Source organism: Procambarus clarkii, chromosome 48, assembly GCF_040958095.1.
Source record: "Procambarus clarkii isolate CNS0578487 chromosome 48, FALCON_Pclarkii_2.0, whole genome shotgun sequence".
Lineage (NCBI taxonomy): Eukaryota > Metazoa > Arthropoda > Malacostraca > Decapoda > Cambaridae > Procambarus > Procambarus clarkii.
Genome location: NC_091197.1, coordinates 27,076,365 through 27,095,660, shown reverse-complemented (window position 1 = coordinate 27,095,660; position 19,296 = coordinate 27,076,365). Strand labels below are relative to the sequence as shown.

Sequence of the window (19,296 nt, the reverse complement as noted above, 5' to 3'; positions counted from 1 at the left end):
TGCGCCAAAAATAAAAAAATTCAAACATTTTTTCATCTTATAAGTGTTCATTTGTGTTCCCTGACCACGGAGAAAAAAAAAATCGTAGGCGACATATTTTGGCCACAACAAGGCGAGGAAGTCTGGCAAAATGTAGGCGTTGATAGAGCAAGCATCAGAGGCGGCCAGCTCTGCCCAAGCTGTCAGGCGGGAGTTCCCACAAAGATATTATTACCTAATTATTTCAATGTCTCCGACTGATTTTCTTTTTTTTGCAGTAATATTATTCAGTAGTGTGTGGTGTGATATATTTATAAAATAAAATGTGTGAATTATTGCTATATTCAAAATTATGGTGCACATATTAGTGATTCAATTATTATTATGTTCATAAAACAATAAACAAATAGTTTTGCTATTATTACACTATATACACAGGTTATGTGTGTATATCACGAAAATAAACACGTGATTAAAAATGTGACAGTGTCAGACCACGGAGGAAAAATGAAACAGGAATTTCCTTAAGTACTTTCGTATATTAATACATCTTCAGAAGGAGTGATTTTACAGATCGAGTACTGGACATAAATAGGCAGGAGAGAATGGTGGAGTGAGGTACAATATGTGTACACTGCAGAGGGCCTATTGGCCCATCTGATGCAGCAACCACACACAGGCCCACACTTAGATAATTATAGCATAAAATAGTAAATATTTACAATGAATTAGTGAGACAAATGTGTTCCAAAGATCCTACTTAAATTGCCCTTTAATTGATCTATTCAAAATGGATCTAAGTTATATAGACTACTGCTAATGTTCAAATTACTTTCTTTTGTGATCTGTATCAAAGCAGATTCAATTATGTTTCTGTTATAGGTGCTTTTACAATTCGTTATTGAAGAAGCCATCTCCCAATCATATATACAGGTTATATATAAGTATCTGAATGTATATACTTATATATACAGGTTATATATAAGTATCTGAATGTGTTGTTCATAACAAACCACTAAGTTGGTATGGTGTCAAAATAACAAGGAGTGGCCGCCACACACATATATACTAACAAAGATGGAGTGAGAAAAAAAATATTGGAGCTGAAGGATATAATTCAACTCAAGGTCCCAGATATTGTCGCATTAACAGAGACGAAACTTGAAGAAAATATTTTAAATGAGGTTGTATTCCCAAGGGGGCTACTCAGTTTGGAGACGTGACAAGAACACTAGGAAGGGGGACGGAGTGGCTGTGCTGGTGAAAGAACACCTGAAGGTAAGTACAGGCACTACACCAGTCTCCGTGCTGTAGTGGTAAGACACTCGCCTGGCGTTCCGCAAGCACTATGTCATGGGTTCGTATCCTGGCTGGTGAGGATCTACTGGGCGCAAATCCTTAACTGTAGCCTCTGTTTAACGCAACAGTAAAATGTGTACTTGGATGAAAAAACGATTCTTCGCGGTGGGAGTCGTATTCCAGGGACCTGCCCGAAACACTACGCGTACTATTGGCTGTACAAGAATGTAACAACTCTTGTATATATCTCAAAAAAAAAAAAAAAATAAGTGAGCTAATAATTGAAAACCCTCGAGATATTGACATAATGGCATTCCCATTATGGAATCAGGATAAGCTGATCATTTTAAATGCCTACAGCCCACCAGCAAGCAACACATGGTCAAAGGAAGAACTGGATGACAAACGAGAGGGCCTCACAATGATCATGAGAGAGATTATGGTAAGAGCAGACAAAGATTAATCTTAATTGTTGGTACTGGGGGACTTCAACTTTAAGGCAAAAGACTGGGAGGCCTACGAGGCAAGAACGGAGGACACTTGGACAGGCAGATTTGTAAACCTCATTTTGGAGACATTCATGTATCAACACGTCAAGCAGGCCACAAGAATGAGGAAAGGGAATGTTCCTTCAATACTGGATCTAATATTCACCCGGAAAGAAGAGGTATTTGACATCCAGTACCTTCCTCCCTTGAGAAAGAGTGATCTTGTCCTGTTGGACATTAAATACGCTTTGTGATAATCTAGTATAGAATGGGGACATTGAAAGTTGTTAAACTCGATTTCAAGAGAGGACACTGGGAAACTTAGAAAAAATTTGCATGGATATAACTGGACAGACTTGTTGCTAGGCAAGGAAGTAAATAAGATGTATGCCAAATTTTGCAAAATATACAATGAAGGCACACAAACATTCATAAGATACTCATCCTGGAAACATTCTTGTATCAACATGTTAAGCAAGCTACGAGGATGAGGGAAGGGGACGTTCCCTCCATGCTAGAATTGAAATTTACCAGGAAGGAGGAAGAGATATTTGACATTCAGTACCTACCTCCCTTGGGTAAAAGTGACCATGTCTTTTTGGGAATAAAGTATACAATGCGTTATAATCTGGAAGAAAATAAGGAGCTTGAAGCGGTTGAAAAACCTGACTTCAGGAGAGGACATTACGGCGATCTTAGAAATTTTTTTAGTGAGTATAATTGGACAGACTTGTTGCTAGGCAAGGAAATGAATGAGATGTATGTCAAGTTTTGTGAAATAAATGATAAAGGCACAAAAAAATTTATACCAAAACAGAGATGCAGAACTAGGAAACAGGATTGGTTCAATAGAAATTGCGAGAGGGCCAGAGACCAAAAGGCACAAAAATGGAATCAATACAGGAAGAGGCCAAACCCCCAAACATACCAATGATACAAAGATGCGAGAAACAAGCACATGGCAGTGAGGAGAGAGGCAGAAAGAAATTTTGAAAAAGGGATTGCAGACAAATGTAAAACAGAACCAGGTCTATTCTATAAATTCATAAACAACAAATTACAGGTAAAGGATAATATTCAGAGGTTGAAAATGGGAAATAGATTCACGGAAAATGAAAAAGAAATGTGTGAAACACTAAACGAAAAGTTCCGAAGTGTGTTTGTACAAAATTAAATCTTTAGGGAACCAGACACAATAAGAATTCCAGAGAACAACATAGAGCACATAGAGGTGTCTAGAGACGAAGTGGAAAAAATGCTCAAGGAGCTAAGTAAGAACAAAGCAGTTGGTCCAGATGGAGTTTCACCATGGGTTCTGAGAGAATGTGCACCTGAGCTCAGCATTCCACTTCAAATGATTTTTCAGGCATTCCTGTGTACAGGAGTTGTAGTTGATGTGTGGAAAAAGGCTAACATAGTTCCAATCTACAAAAGTGGAAGCAGGGAAGACCCCCTTAATTATAGACCTGTATCACTGACAAGTGTAAGTCAAAATATTGGAAAAAATAATTAAAACTAAATGGGTAGAACACCTGGAGGATAACGATATAATATCAGACAGACAGTATGGTTTTCGAACTGGAAGATCCTGTGTAATGAACTTACTCAGTTTTTATGATCGAGCTACAAAGATTTTACAGGAAAGAGATGGTTGGGTTGACTGCATCTATCTGAATCTAAAAAAGGCTTTCGACAGAGTTCCCCATAAGAGGTTGTTCTGGAAACTGGAACATTTTGGAGGGGTGACAGGTAAGCTACTAACATGGATGAAAAATTTCCTAACTGACAGAAAAATGAGGGCCATAATCAGAGGCAAAGTATCGGATTGGAGGAATGTCATGAGTGGAGTACCACAGGGTTCAGTTCTTGCACTGGTAATGTTCATTGTCTACATAAACGATCTACCAGTGGGAATACAGAATTACATGAACATGTTTGCTGATGATGCTAAGATAATAGGGAAGATAAGAAACCTAGATGATTGTCATGCCCTTCAAGAAGACTTGGACAAAATCCTAGATGATTGTCATGCCCTTCAAGAAGACCTGGACAAAATAAGTATATGGAGCAATACTTGGCAAATGGAATTTAATGTGAATAAATGCCATGTTATGGAATGTGGAATTGGAGAACATAGACCCCACACAACCTATAAATTATGTGAGAAATCTTTAAAGAATTCTGACAAAGAAAGGGATCTAGGGGTGGTTCTAGATAGAAAACTGTCACCTGAGGACCACATTAAGAACATTGTGAGAGGAGCCTATGCTGCACTTTCTAACCTCAGAATTGCTTTTAAATACATGGATGGCAAAATACTAAAGAAATTGTTCACGACTTTTATTAGACCAAAGCTGGAATATGCAGTGGTTGTATGGTGCCCATATCTTAAGAAGCACATCAACAAACTGGAAAAGGTGCAACGACATGCCACTAAGTGGCTCCCAGAACTGAAGGACAAGAGCTACGAGGAGAGGTTAGAAGCATTAAATATGCAAAAGCTAGAAGATAGAAGAAAAAGAAGCAATATGATTACTACGTTCAAAATAGTAACAGGAATCGATAAAATTGATAGGGAAGAATTCCTGAGACCCGGAACTTCAAGAACAAGAGGTCATAGATTTAAACTAACGAAACAAAGCTGCCGTAGAAATATACGAAAATTCACTTTTGTAAACAGAGTGGTAGACGGTTGGAACAAGTTAAGTGAGGTGGTGTTGGAGGTCAAAACAGTCAGTAATTTCACAGCATTATATGACAAAGAGTGCTGGAAAGACGGGACACCACGAGCGTAGCTCTCATCCTGTAATTATGTAATTACACTTAGGTAATTACACTTAGGTCATTATCAAAACATGGATGCAGACCTAGGAAACAGAGTTGGCTCAACAGAAATTGAGGGAGGGCCAGAGATAAAAAAACACAAGCATGGAATCATTATAGGAAGAGGCCAAACCCCCAAACACACCGGCGATACAAAGATGTGAGAAACAACTACACGTCAGTAAAGAGAGAGGCAGAGAGGAACTTTGAGAACAGTATAGCAGATAAATGTGTCCTTCTGGAAAGGACACTATAGTGTCCTTCTGGAAAGCCAGAAAGAGGTCAAATATAGAAAGAGAACGCAGACGACATTACAAAAGAAGGAAGAAATTAACGGAAATGCTTAAGCAGACACAACTCTCCATACAAAGAAATAATTTAAACAGGGAGATTGAAGAAATCGAACAGAGACTGAAGCATTCCTATCAGACTGAAAAAGGGCAACTAGAACAGAAAGCAATTCAAGAAATAAAGAAAAACCCAAAATATTTCTTCACATATGCTAAATCAAAAGCAAAAACCATTGCCAGTATTGGACCTATTCGTATTAGTGAAGGTTCATACACTGAGGATGACAAAGAAATTACTGAAATCCTAAAGAAGCAGTATGAGGACATGTTTAGCACCCCAATACACAGCATGAAAGTGGAAGATTCAGACAATTTCTTTATGAGTGATATCCAAACACCTGTAAATATAACTGGTATCAACACGAGCGTAGCAGATTTTGAAAGAGAAATTGACAATATACCCATGCACTCAGCCCTGGGTCCAGACTCATATTATTCAATATTTATAAAGAAATGCAAAGTGCCAGTAGCACAGGCACTCAGTATAGTGTGGAGGAAGAGCTTGGACACGGGGGAGATACCAGATGCGCTGAAGCAGCAGACATAGCCCCTCTACACAAGGGAGGTAGCAAAGCATTGGCAAAGAATTATAGACCAGTTGCACTAATGTCCCACATAATAAAAGTATTTGAGAGAGTGATCAGGAGTCAGGTCACTAGATTCATGGAAACCAATGACCTCCACAATCCAGGCCAACATGGATTTAGAGCAGGAAGATCATGCCTTTCACAACTACTTGACCATTATGACAAAATCACTGATGCATTAGAAGAAAAACAGAATGCAGATGTTGTATACACAGACTTTTCAAAGGCATTCGACAAATGTGACCATGGAGTGATTGCACACAAAATGAGGTCAATGGGTATAACTGGTAAAGTAGGACATTGGATACTCAATTTCCTGTCAAACAGAACACAAAGAGTAACAGTCAATCAAGTAAAATCGAATCTGAGCGCAGTTAAAAGCTCTGTACCTCAAGCTACAGTCCTTGCACCACTGCTGTTCCTTATTCTCATATCAGATACAGTACTGTATAGACAAAAATACAGTCACAGCTTCGTGTCATCCTTTGCAGATGATACAAAAATCAGCATGAAAATTACCTTTGCCGAAGACATTGAAAAACTACAAACAGACATTAAGAAAGTTTTTGATTGGGCAGCAGAAAATAACATGATGTTTAACGGTGATAAATTCCAAGAACACAGATACGGCAAAAATAAGGATCTGAAACATAATACTGTACAGGGTACAAAACACAATCGAATCTGCCCATAGTAGAAAAACAGCATGTCAAGGATTTGGGAATAATGATGTCCGATGACCTAACGTTTAGGGAGCATAACCAAGCAAGTATTGTGTCAGCCAGAAAAATGATAGGATGGATTACGAGAATCTTCAAGTCCAGAGATCCCATCACAATGGTTGTACTCTTCAAGTCACTTGTGTTGTCCCATCTTGAGTACTGCTCAGTACTCACTTCCCCATTCAGAGCAGGAGAGATTGCTGAAATAGAGGGAATAAACAAAAACATATATAGACCTCTGTATAAACAGAGACCTCTGTATAAACAGAGACCTCTGTATAAACATCAGAGGTCCGCGGTTGTTCAACGTCCTACCAGCGAGCATCAGAAATATTGCTGGAACAACCGTGGACATGTTCAGGAGAAAACTAGATTGTTTTCTTCAAGGAATGCCGGACCAACCGGGCTGTGATGGGTATGTGGGCCTGCGGGCCACTCCAAGCAACAGCCTGGTGGACCAAACTCTCACAAGTCAAGCCTGACCTCGGGCCAGGCTTGGGGAGTAGAAGAACTCCCAGAACCCCATCAAGCAGGTATCAAGCAGGTAAATGTAAATCAGATCCAGGCCTTTTCAATATATTCATTAAGAGCAAGCTGCAGATAAAGGATAATATTCGTGTTTGTACAAAATGAAATCTTCAGGGAACCAGACACAATAAGAATTCCAGAGAATATTATAGAGCACATAGAGGTGTCAAGAGACTAAGTGAAAAAAATGCTCTTGAAGCTAAGTAAGAACAAAACAGTTGACCCAGATGGAGTTTCACCATGGGTTCTGAGAGAATGTGCACCTGAGCTTGCATTCCACTTCAGCTGATTTTTCAGGTATCCTTGTGTACAGGAGTCGTAGCAGATGTGTGGGAAAAGGCTAATATAGTTCCAATCTACAAAAGGCAGCAGGGAAGACCCCTCAATTATAGACCTGTATCATTGACAAGTGTAATAATCAAAATATTGGAAAAAATAATTAAAACTAAATGGGTAGGACACCTGGAGAAAAACAATATAACATCAGACAGACAGTATGGTGGTTTAGATCTGGGAGATCACGTGTAACGAATTTACTCAGTTTCTATGATCAAGCCACAGAGATTTTTTTACAGGAAAGAGATGGCAGGGTTGACTCCATCTATCTGGACTTAAAAATAGCTTTTGACAGAGTTCCACATAAGAGGGTGTTCTGGAAACTGGAACATATTGGAGGGAAGACAGGTAAGCTTCTGCCATGGATGAAAAATTTCAGAACTGACAGAAAAATGAGGACCATAATCAGAGGCAATGTATTGGATTGGAGGAATGTCACAAGTGGAGTTCCACAGGGTTCAGTTCTTGCAGTGGTAATGTTCATTGTCTACTTAAACGATCTACCATTTGGAATACAGAATTATATGAACATGTTTGCTATGATGCTAAGATAATAGGGAAGATAAGAAACATAAATGATTGTCATGCCCTTCAAGATGACCTGGACAAAATAAGTATTGTATATGGAGCAACACTGGGCATATGGAATTTACTGTGAATAAATGCCATGTTATGGAATGTGGAATTGAAAAACATAGACCCCACACAACCTATAAATTATGCAAGAAACCTTTAAAGACCTCTGACAAAGAAATTGATTTAGGGGTGGTTCTAGATAGAAAACTGTCACCTGAGGACGACAGTAAGAACATTGTGCGAAGAGCCTATGCTACACTTTCTAACTTGAGAATTGCTTTTAAATACATGGATGGAGAAATACTGTACTAAAGAAATTGTTCACGACTTTTGTTAGACCAAAGCTGGAATATGCAGCGGTTGTATGGTGCCTATATCTTAAGAAACACATCAACAAACTGGAAAAGGTGCTAAGACATGCCACTAAGTGGCTCCCAGAACTGAAGGACAAGAGTTACGAGGAAAGGTTAGAGGCATTAAATATGCACAGCTACGTATCATCCTTTGCAGATGACACAAAAATCAGCATGAAAATTACCTCTGCTGAAGATATTGAAAAACTACAAGCAGATATTAACAAAGTTTTCAACTGGGCAGCAGAAAATAACATGATGTTTAACAACAATAAATTCCAGGTACTCAGATACAGTAAAAATGAGAACCCTAAACATAATACAGGGTACAAAATGCAATCAAATTTGCCCATAGTAGGAAAGCAACATGTAAAGGATTTGGGAATAACGATGTCTGACGACCTAAATTTTAGGGAGAATAACCAAGCAAATATTGCAGCAGCCAGAAAAATGATAGGATGGATTACGAGAACTTTCAAATCCAGGGATCCCATCACAATGGTTGTACTCTTCAAATCACTTGTGCTGTCCCATCTTGAGTGAGTGCTCAGTACTCACTTCCCCATTCAGATCAGGAGAGATTGCTGAAATAGAGAGAGTACAGAGAACATATACGGGATACATAAACGAGATAAAGCATCTAAATTATTGGGATCGTCTCAAAGCTCTCCAAATGTACTCGCTAGAAAGACGACGGGAGAGACATCAAATAATATACATGTGGAAAATACTGGAGGGGCCAGGTACCAAATCTACACAGTAAAATATCAACATACTAGAGTGAACGATATGGAAGAAAATGCAGAATAGAACCAGTAAAGAGCAGGGGTGCCATAGGCACAATTGGAGAGAACTGTATAAACATCAGAGGTCCACGGTTGTTCAACATCCTCCCAGAGGGCATAAGAAATATTGCCGGAACAACAGTGGACATCTTCAAGAGGAAACTAGATAGTTTTCTCCAAGGAGTGCCGGACCAACCGGGCTGTGGTGGGTATGTGGGCATGTGACCCGCTGCAAGCAACAGCCTAGTGGACCAAACTCCCACAAGACAAGCCTGACCTCGCGCTGGGCTTGGGGAGTAGAACTCCCAGAATCCCATCAAGCAGGTATTAAGTAGGTATGCAAAAACTAGAAGATAGAAGAAAAAGAGGCAATATGATCACTACGTTCAAAATAGTAACAGGAATCGATAAAATTGATAGGGTAGAATTCCCGAGACGCGGAACTTCAAGAACAAGAGGTCATAGATTTAAAATAACGAAATAGAGCTGCCGGAGAAATATAAGAAAATATACTTTTGTAAACAGGGTGGTAGACAGTTGGAACAAGTTAGGTGAGAAGGTGGTGGAAGCCAAAACCGTCAGTAATTTTGAAGCGTTATATGACACAGTGCTGGGAAGACAGGACACCACGAGCGTAGCTAACATCCTATAACTACACTTAGGTAATTACACACACCACGCGCCTCCAATGAGTGCCACACCAAACACCTCAAATGAGTGCCACATTACACGCCTCCAATGAGTGCCACACCACACGACCCCAATGAGTGTCACACCACATGCCTCCAATGAGTGCCACACCACATGCCTCCAATGAGTGACACACCACATGCCTCCGAGTGCCACACCACATGCCTCAAATGAGTGCCACACCACACGCCTCCAATGAGTGATACACCACATGCCTGCAATGAGTGCCACATTACATGCCTCCAATGAGTGCCACACCACACGTCCAATAAGTGCCACACCACATGCCTCCAATGAGTGCCACACCACATGCCTCCAATGAGTGCCACAACACACCTCCAATAAGTGCCACACCATACACCTCCAAAAAGTGCCACACCATACCTCCAATGAGTGCCACACCACACACCGAGTGCCACACCACACACCGAGTGCCAAAGCACACACCTCCAATGAGTGCCACTCCACATGCCTCCAATGAGTGCCACAGCACACACCTCCAATGAGTGCCTCACTACACACCTCCAATGAGTGCCACACCACATGCCTCCAATGAGTGCCACACCACAAGCCTCCAATGAGTGCCACACCACACGCCTCCAATGAGTGCCACACCACATGCCTCCGAGTGCCACACCACACACCTCCAATGAGTGCCACACCACAAGCCTCCAAGTGCCACACCACATGCCTCCAATGAGTGCCACACCACATGCCTCCAATGAGTGCCACACCACATGCCTCCAATGAGTGCCACACCACATGCCTCCAATGAGTGCCACACCACATGCCTCCAATGAGTGCCACACCACATGCCCCCAATGAGTGCCACACCACATGCCTCCAATGAGTGCCACACCACATGCCTTCAATAAGTGCCACACCATACGCCACCAATGAGTGCCACATTACACACCTCCAATGAGTGCCACACCACACAACCCCAAAGAGTGCCACACCACATGCCTCCAATGAGTGCCACAGCACACACCTTCAATGAGTGCCACACCACAAGCCTCCAATGAGTGCCACACCACAAGCCTCCAATGAGTGCCACACACATGCCTCCAATGAGTTCCACACCACACACCTCCAATTACTGTCACACCACATGCCTCCAATGAGTGCCACACCACACGCCTCCAATGAGTGCCACACCACGTGCCTCCAATGAGTGCCACACCACGTGCCTCCAATGAGTGCCACACCAGATGCTTCCAATGAGTGCCACACCACATGCCTCCAATGAGTGCCACACCACATGCCTGCAATTAGTGCCACACCACACACCTGCAATTAGTGCCACACCACAAGCCTCCAATGAGTGCCACACCATAAGCCTCCAATTAGTGCCACACCACAAGCCTCCAATTAGTGCTACACCACACACCTGCAATTAGTGCCACACCACACCTCACCTCCTCTGAGTGCAACATCACATGTGAGGGAAACCTTGTGAGGGAGAGATGTGAGGGAGAGATGTGAGGGACACCTTGTGAGGAAGAGATGTGAGGAATCATGTAAGGCAGTGTAAGAAAACACATGAGGGAGTGTGAGGGAGTATGAGGGAACATGTGAGGGAGTGTGTGAGGGAACATGTGAGGGAGTGTGTGAGGGAACATGTGACGAAACATGGAAGGGAACACGTGAGGGAACATGTGAAGGAACATGAGTGGGAACATGCAAGGGAACACGTGAGGGAACACGTGAGGGAACACATGAGGGAACACGTGAGGGAACACATGAGGGAACACGTGAGGGAACACATGAGGGAACACACGAGGGAACACGTGAGGGAACACATGAGGGAACACACGAGGGAACACGTGAGAGAACACGCGAAGGAACACGTAAGGGAACACGTGAGGGAACACGCGAGGGAACACATGAGGGAACACGCAAGGGAACACGTGAGGGAACATGTGAGGGAACACGTGAGGGAACACGCGAGGGAACATGTGAGGGAACACGCGAGGGAACATGTGAGGGAACACGTGAGGGAACATGTGAGGGAACACGTGAGGGAACATGTGAGGGAATATGTGAGGGAACACATGAGGGAACATGTGAGAGAACACGCGAAGGAACACGTAAGGGAACACGTGAGGGAACACGCGAGGGAACACATGAGGGAACACGCGAGGGAACACGTGAGGGAACATGTGAGGGAACACGTGAGGGAACATGTGAGGGAACACGTGAGGGAACACATGAGGGAACACGTGAGGGAACACGTGAGGAAACACGTGAGGGAACATGTGAGGGAACACGTGAGGGAACACATGAGGGAACACGTGAGGGAACACGTGAGAGAACATGTGAGGGAACACATGAGGGAACACGTGAGAGAACATGTGAGGGAACACGTGAGGGAACACGTGAGGGAACACGTGAGGGAACATGTTAGGGAACATGTGAGGGAACACGTGAGGGAACATGTGAGGGAACACGTGAGGGAACATGTGAGGGAACACCTGAGGGAACATGTGAGGGAACATGTGAGGGAACACGTAAGGGAACATGTGAGGGAACACGTGAGGGAACATGTGAGGGAACACATGAGGGAACATGTGAGGGAACACATGAGGGAACATGTGAGGGAACATGTGAGGGAACACGTGAGGGAACATGTGAGGGAACACGTGAGGGAACATGTGAGGGAACACGTGAGGGAACATGTGAGGGAACATGTGAGGGAACACATGAGGGAACATGTGAGGGAACATGTGAGGGAACACGTGAGGGAACATGAGAGGGAACACGTGAGGGAACATGTGAGGGAACATGTGAGGGAACATGTGAGGGAACATGAGAGGGAACACGTGAGGGAACATGTGAGGGAACATGTGAGGGAACATGTGAGGGAACATGAGAGGGAACACGTGAGGGAACACGTGAGGGAACATGTGAGGGAACATGTGAGGGAACACGTGAGGGAACATGAGAGGGAACACGTGAGGGAACATGTGAGGGAACATGTGAGGGAACATGTGAGGGAACATGAGAGGGAACACGTGAGGGAACATGTGAGGGAACATGTGAGGGAACATGAGAGGGAACACGTGAGGGAACACGTGAGGGAACACGTGAGGGAACACATGAGGGAACATGTGAGGGAACATGTGAGGGAACATGTGAGGGAACATGAGAGGGAACACGTGAGGGAACATGTGAGGGAACATGTGAGGGAACATGTGAGGGAACATGAGAGGGAACACGTGAGGGAACACGTGAGGGAAGATGTGAGGGAAGATGTGAGGGAACACGTGAGGGAAGGGAATATGTGAGGGAACATGTGAGGGAACATGTGAGGGAACATGTGAGGGAACACGTGAGGGAACATGTGAGGGAACATGTGAGGGAACATGTGAGGGAACACTAAGGGAACATGTGAGGGAACATGTGAGGGAACACTAAGGGAACATGTGAGGGAACATGTGAGGGAACATGTGAGGGAACATGTGAGGGAACACGTGAGGGAACATGTGAGGGAACGTGAGGGAACATGTGAGGGAACATGTGAGGGAACATGTGAGGGAACATGTGAGGGAACATGAGAGGGAACACGTGAGGGAACATGTGAGGGAACATGTGAGGGAACATGTGAGGGAACATGAGAGGGAACACGTGAGGGAACATGTGAGGGAACACGTGAGGGAACATGAGAGGGAACACGTGAGGGAACATGTGAGGGAACACGTGAGGGAACATGTGAGGGAACACGTGAGGGAACATGTGAGGGAACGTGAGGGAACATGTGAGGGAACACATGAGGGAGAGCAGACGACGCCTCCACCACAAGAGAGAGCCAGGGAGAGTGAGTGAAAGCCAGGGAGAGCCAGGGAGAGCAAGTGAGAGCCAGGGAGAGCCAGGGAGAGCAAGTGAGAGCCAGGGAGAGCAAGTGAGAGCCAGGGAGAGCAAGTGAGAGCCAGGGAGAGCAAGTGAGAGCCAGGGAGAGCAAGTGAGGGCCAGGGAGAGCAAGTGAGAGCCAGGGAGAGCAAATGAGAGCCAGGGAGAGCAAATGAGAGCCAGGGAGAGCAAGTGAGAGCCAGGAAGAGCAAATGAGAGTCAGGGAGAGCAAATGAGAGCCAGGGAGAGCAAGTGAGAGCCAGGGAGAGCAGACGACGCCTCCACCACACGCGAGTGAGCCAGGGAGAGCAAGTGAGAGCCAGGGAAAGCGAGTGAGAGCGAGTGAGAGCCAGGGAGAGCGAGTGAGAGCCAGGGAGAGCGAGTGAGAGCCAGGGAGAGCGAGTGAGAGCCAGGGAGAGCAGGCGACGCCTCCACCACACGCGAGAGCCAGAGAGAGCCAAGGAGAGTCAGGGAGAGTCAGGGAGAGCCAGGGAGAGCCAGAGAGAGCCAGGGAGAGCCAAGGAGACCCAAGGAGAGCCAGGGAGAGCCAAGGAGACCCAAGGAGAGCCAGGGAGAGCCAGGGAGGGAGAGTGAGGAAGTGAGAGCCAGGGAGTGAGAGCCAGGGAGAGCGAGTGAGAGCCAGAGAGAGCGAGCGAGAGCCAGGGAGAGCCAGAGAGAGCCAGGGAGAGCCAGGGAGAGCCAGAGAGAGGGAGAGCCAGTGAGAGGGAGAGCCAGGGAGAGCCAGTGAGAGGGAGAGCCAGGGAGAGCCAGTGAGAGGGAGAGCCAGTGAGAGCCAGTGAGAGGGAGAGCCAGGGAGAGGGAGATAGAGCCCGGGAGAGCGAGTGAGTCAGGGAGAGCTGACGACGCCTCCACCACACGTGAGGGAGTCAGGGAGAGCAGACGACGCCTCCACCACACGTGAGGGAGCCAGGGAGAGCGAGTGAGAGCCAGGGAGAGCCAGAGAGAGCGAGTGAGAGCCAGGGAGAGCCAGAGAGAGCGAGTGAGAGCCAGGGAGAGCCAGAGAGAGCGAGTGAGAGCCAGGGAGAGCCAGAGAGAGCGAGTGAGAGCCAGGGAGAGCCAGAGAGAGCGAGTGAGAGCCAGAGGGAGATAGAGCCAGGGAGAGCCAGTGAGAGGGAGAGCCAGGGAGAGCCAGTGAGAGGGAGAGCCAGTGAGAGCCAGTGAGGGAGAGCCAGGGAGATAGAGCCAGGGAGAGCGAGTGAGTCAGGGAGAGCTGACGACGTCTCCACCACACGTGAGGGAGCCAGGGAGAGCGAGTGAGAGCGAGTGAGGGTGAGGGAGAGCAGACGACGCCTCCACCACACGTGAGGGAGCCAGGGAGAGCGAGTGAGAGCGAGGGAGAGCAGACGACGCCTCCACCACACGTGAGGGAGCCAGGGAGAGCGAGTGAGAGTGAGGGAGAGCAGACGACGCCTCCACCACACGTGAGGGAGCCAGGGAGAGAGAGTGAGGGAGAGCAGACGACGCCTCCACCACACGTGAGGGAGCCAGGGAGAGCGAGTGAGGGAGAGCAGACGACGCCTCCACCACACATGAGGGAGACAGGGAGAGCGAGTGAGAGTGAGGGAGAGCAGACGACGCCTCCACCACACGTGAGGGAGCCAGGGAGAGCGAGTGAGAGTGAGGGAGAGCAGACGACGCCTCCACCACACGTGAGGGAGCCAGGGAGAGCGAGTGAGAGGGAGAGCAGACGACGCCTCCACCACACGTGAGGGAGCCAGGGAGAGCGAGTGAGAGTGAGGGAGAGCAGACGACGCCTCCACCACACGTGAGGGAGCCAGGGAGAGCGAGTGAGAGTGAGGGAGAGCAGACGACGCCTCCTCCACACGTGAGGGAGCCAGGGAGAGCGAGTGAGAGTGAGGGAGAGCAGACGACGCCTCCACCACACGTGAGGGAGCCAGGGAGAGCGAGTGAGAGTGAGGGAGAGCAGACGACGCTTCCACCACACGTGAGGGAGCCAGGGAGAGCGAGTGAGAGCGAGGGAGAGCAGACGACGCCTCCACCACACGTGAGGGAGCCAGGGAGAGCGAGTGAGAGTGAGGGAGAGCAGACGACGCCTCCACCACACGTGAGGGAGCCAGGGAGAGCGAGTGAGAGCGAGGGAGAGCAGACGACGCCTCCACCACACGTGAGGGAGCCAGGGAGAGCTAGTGAGTGAGGGAGAGCAGACGACGCCTCCACCACACGTGAGGGAGCCAGGGAGAGCGAGTGAGAGCGAGGGAGAGCAGACGACGCCTCCACCACACGTGAGGGAGCCAGGGAGAGCGAGTGAGAGTGAGGGAGAGCAGACGACGCCTCCACCACACGTGAGGGAGCCAGGGAGAGCGAGTGAGTGAGGGAGAGCAGACGACGCCTCCACCACACGTGAGGGAGCCAGGGAGAGCGAGTGAGAGTGAGGGAGAGCAGACGACGCCTCCACCACACGTGAGGGAGCCAGGGAGAGCGAGTGAGAGTGAGGGAGAGCAGACGACGCCTCCACCACAGAAAACGGAGCCCTACACACCTGGACCAGAGTCATATCCGCCTCACACGCCCTCATCACAACCGGATGTTGGTGTTAGTGGGCCACGGGGCCACACCTGGCCACTGGCCACACCTGGCACTGTCCTCGGGGTGGCACTGGCCCTCACACCTGCCTCACACCCGCCTCACAGCCCCAGCGGCCCGGGAAGGGCGCCACCACCAGCCACAGCGGCGACACCCCTTCACAGCGTGTTTTACCGCGCCAGGACGCACTTGACGGTGCCTGCGAGGCACTCAGGAGGTGCCCGAGACCTTCATGGTGGGCCAGGACGGTGTGTAGCCTTACCTATCACTTCTCTGAGATCGTAGTCCTCCTTGGTGTTAGGCCAAGGCTTCTCTTCGGCCATTTTGGACTCGCCAGAAATGCTGCCTCGGTGTGGCCGTGGCAGCTGCTGCAGCGCCGCCGGCAGCTCCAATGACGCCGATTTTTTCCGGTAGGTTCCTGGCGACCCCGGGGGCATGAGGCCGGGCGTTATCTTCCTGCAAGGGTAAAGAAGCGGCGTCAATTTTGGCTGCGCAAATCGGGCTTAAATAAAGTTGTTTTGGTGTGTTGTTCTCTGTATCGGGGCCTGGGTGAGGCGACCCCGCTTACGTGGCTGCTGTACCCGAGTCTCGGGTACAGTAACACACTTGTATCAGACTGTAATGGTTCCCTGGCACTCACGGGCACTCCAGCACGCACTAACTCGTTACAACGGTGACCTGTGGTGTGTGTTTGAGGGGCGGGTCGTAATAACGGGTGTGGTAAAGTTTAAGGTCAAGTTTGGCTGTGTACACTGAATAAAGCCTTATTTAGGTCAGTATAGGGCGGGGTGAGGAGGAGCTGAGCCCAGCACGAGGCACAGGCACTGGTCAGCGTGCCACGGGGGCCACTAGGGCCCGTTGGGTCCATGCCGTGCCCTCGGGGCCCAGGGGGGGGGGGCGGCGCGGGTCCCAGCTAGCCACTTTCCTACCACACTGGCTGGCCACTATGGCCCACAACTCCCCTATTGGGCTTATATAGTTTTTGTGTGCGTCTTTACCGGTTATTATAATGTGCAGACAACACGGGGAGGGACGCTGGGCCTGGCCACCGGCGCCTCCGCTCTGACACCACGATTTCACAATTTCGTCAGCGCATGTGAGATGACTCCCGGGGGGGGGGGGGAGCCCCCTATAAGCAGGGGTAGGGGGAAACCCCCCACCAGGTGGGGGAGGGGAACCCCCAACCAGCAGGGGTAAACCATTAACCCCCCCTCATGCCTCCACAGTAGGGGGGACCCCCCCCCCACCAGCAAGGGTAAACCATTAACCCCCCCATTAATGCCTCCAAGCTCCTCCACACATATATGTAAAAAAATATGCTACACCATATATATGCATGCATACATTATACTGTATATACATATACATATATATATATATATATATATATATATATATATATATATATATATATATATATATATATATATATATATATATATATGTCGTACCTAATAGCCAGAACGCACTTCTCAGCCTACTATTCAAGGCCCGATTTGCCTAATAAGCCAAGTTTTCATGAATTAATGTTTTTTCGTCTACCTAACCTACCTAACCTAACCTAACCTAGCTTTTTTTGGCTACCTAACCTAACCTTACCTATAAATATAGGTTAGGTTAGGTTAGGTAGGGTTGGTTAGGTTCGGTCATATATCTACGTTAATTTTAACTCCAATAAAACGAATTGACCTCATACATAGAGAAAAGGGTTGCTTTATCATTTCATAAGAAAAAAATTATAGTAAATATAATAATTCAGGAAAACTTGGCTTATTAGGCAAATCGGGCCTTGAATAGTAGGCTGAGAAGTGAGTTCTGGCTACTAGGTACGACATATATATATATATATATATATATATATATATATATATATATATATATATATATATATATATAATATATATATATATATATATATATATGTCGTACCTAGTAGCCAGAATGCACTTCTTGGCCTACTATGCAAGGCCCGATTTGCCTAATAAGCCAAGTTTTCCTGAATTAATATATTTTCTCTAATTTTTTCTTATGAAATGATAAAGCTACCCATTTGATTATGGATAAGGTCAATTTTTTTTTATTGGAGATAAAATTAACGTAGATATATGACCGAACCTAACCAACCCTACCTAACCTAACCTAACCTATCTTTATAGGTTAGGTTAGGTTAGGTAGCCGAAAAAGTTAGGTTAGGTTAGGTTAGGTAGGTTAGGTAGTCGAAAAAGCATTAATTCATGAAAACTTGGCTTATTAGGCAAATCGGGCCTATACATAGTAGGCTGAGAAGTGCGTTCTGGCTACTAGGTACGACATATATATATATATATATATATGTCGTACCTAGTAGCCAGAACTCACTTTTTGGCCTACTATTCAAGGCCCGATTTGCCTAATAAGCCAAGTTTTCCTGAATTAATATATTTTTTCTAATTTTTTTCTTATGAAATGATAAAGCTACCCATTTCATTATGTATGAGGTCAATTGTTTTTTATTGGAGTTAAAATTAACGTAGATATATGACCGAACCTAACCAACCCTACCTAACCTAACCTAACCTATCTTTATAGGTTAGGTTAGGTTAGGTAGCCGGAAAAGTTAGGTTAGGTTAGGTTAGGTAGGTTAGGTAGTCGAAAAAGCATTAATTCATGAAAACTTGGCTTATTAGGCAAATCGGGCCTTGCATAGTAGGCTGAGAAGTGCGTTCTGGCTACTAGGTACGACATATATATATATATATATATATATATATATATATATATATATATATATATATATATATATATAATGTCGTACCTAGTAGCCAGAACGCACTTCTCAGCCTACTATGTATAGGCCCGATTTGCCTAATAAGCCAAGTTTTCATGAATTAATGCTTTTTCGACTACCTAACCTACCTAACCTAACCTAACCTAACTTTTTCGGCTACCTAACCTAACCTAACCTATAAAGATAGGTTAGGTTAGGTTAGGTAGGGTTGGTTAGGTTCGGTCATATATCTACGTTAATTTTATCTCCAATAAAAAAAAATTGACCTTATACATAATCAAATGGGTAGCTTTATCATTTCATAAGAAAAAATTAGAGAAAATATATTAATTCAGGAAAACTTGGCTTATTAGGCAAATCGGGCCTTGCATAGTAGGCCAAGAAGTGCATTCTGGCTACTAGGTACGACATATATATATATATATATATATATATATATATATATATATATATATGTCGTACCTAGTAGCCAGAATGCACTTCTTGGCCTACTATGCAAGGCCCGATTTGCCTAATAAGCCAAGTTTTCCTGAATTAATATATTTTCTCTAATTTTTTCTTATGAAATGATAAAGCTACCCATTTGATTATGTATAAGG

The 19,296-nt window shown here is 46.0% G+C and overlaps 1 protein-coding gene across 7 annotated transcripts in view; it reads right to left on the bottom strand.

Annotated features, from left to right (window-relative positions):
• Window positions 1-19,296, bottom strand: part of LOC138349446 (serine/threonine-protein kinase OSR1-like) — a 580,194-nt gene that overhangs the window by 161,924 nt on the left and 398,974 nt on the right. For 6 of the 7 annotated variants that reach the window (XM_069302665.1, XM_069302668.1, XM_069302669.1 and 3 more), the window contains one exon: window positions 16,193-16,386. In XM_069302665.1, the coding sequence (XP_069158766.1) occupies window positions 16,193-16,386 (194 nt within the window). Of the gene's footprint in view, window positions 1-16,192; window positions 16,387-19,296 lie in introns of those variants that run through there. The other variant, XM_069302671.1, reaches the window with a different exon arrangement.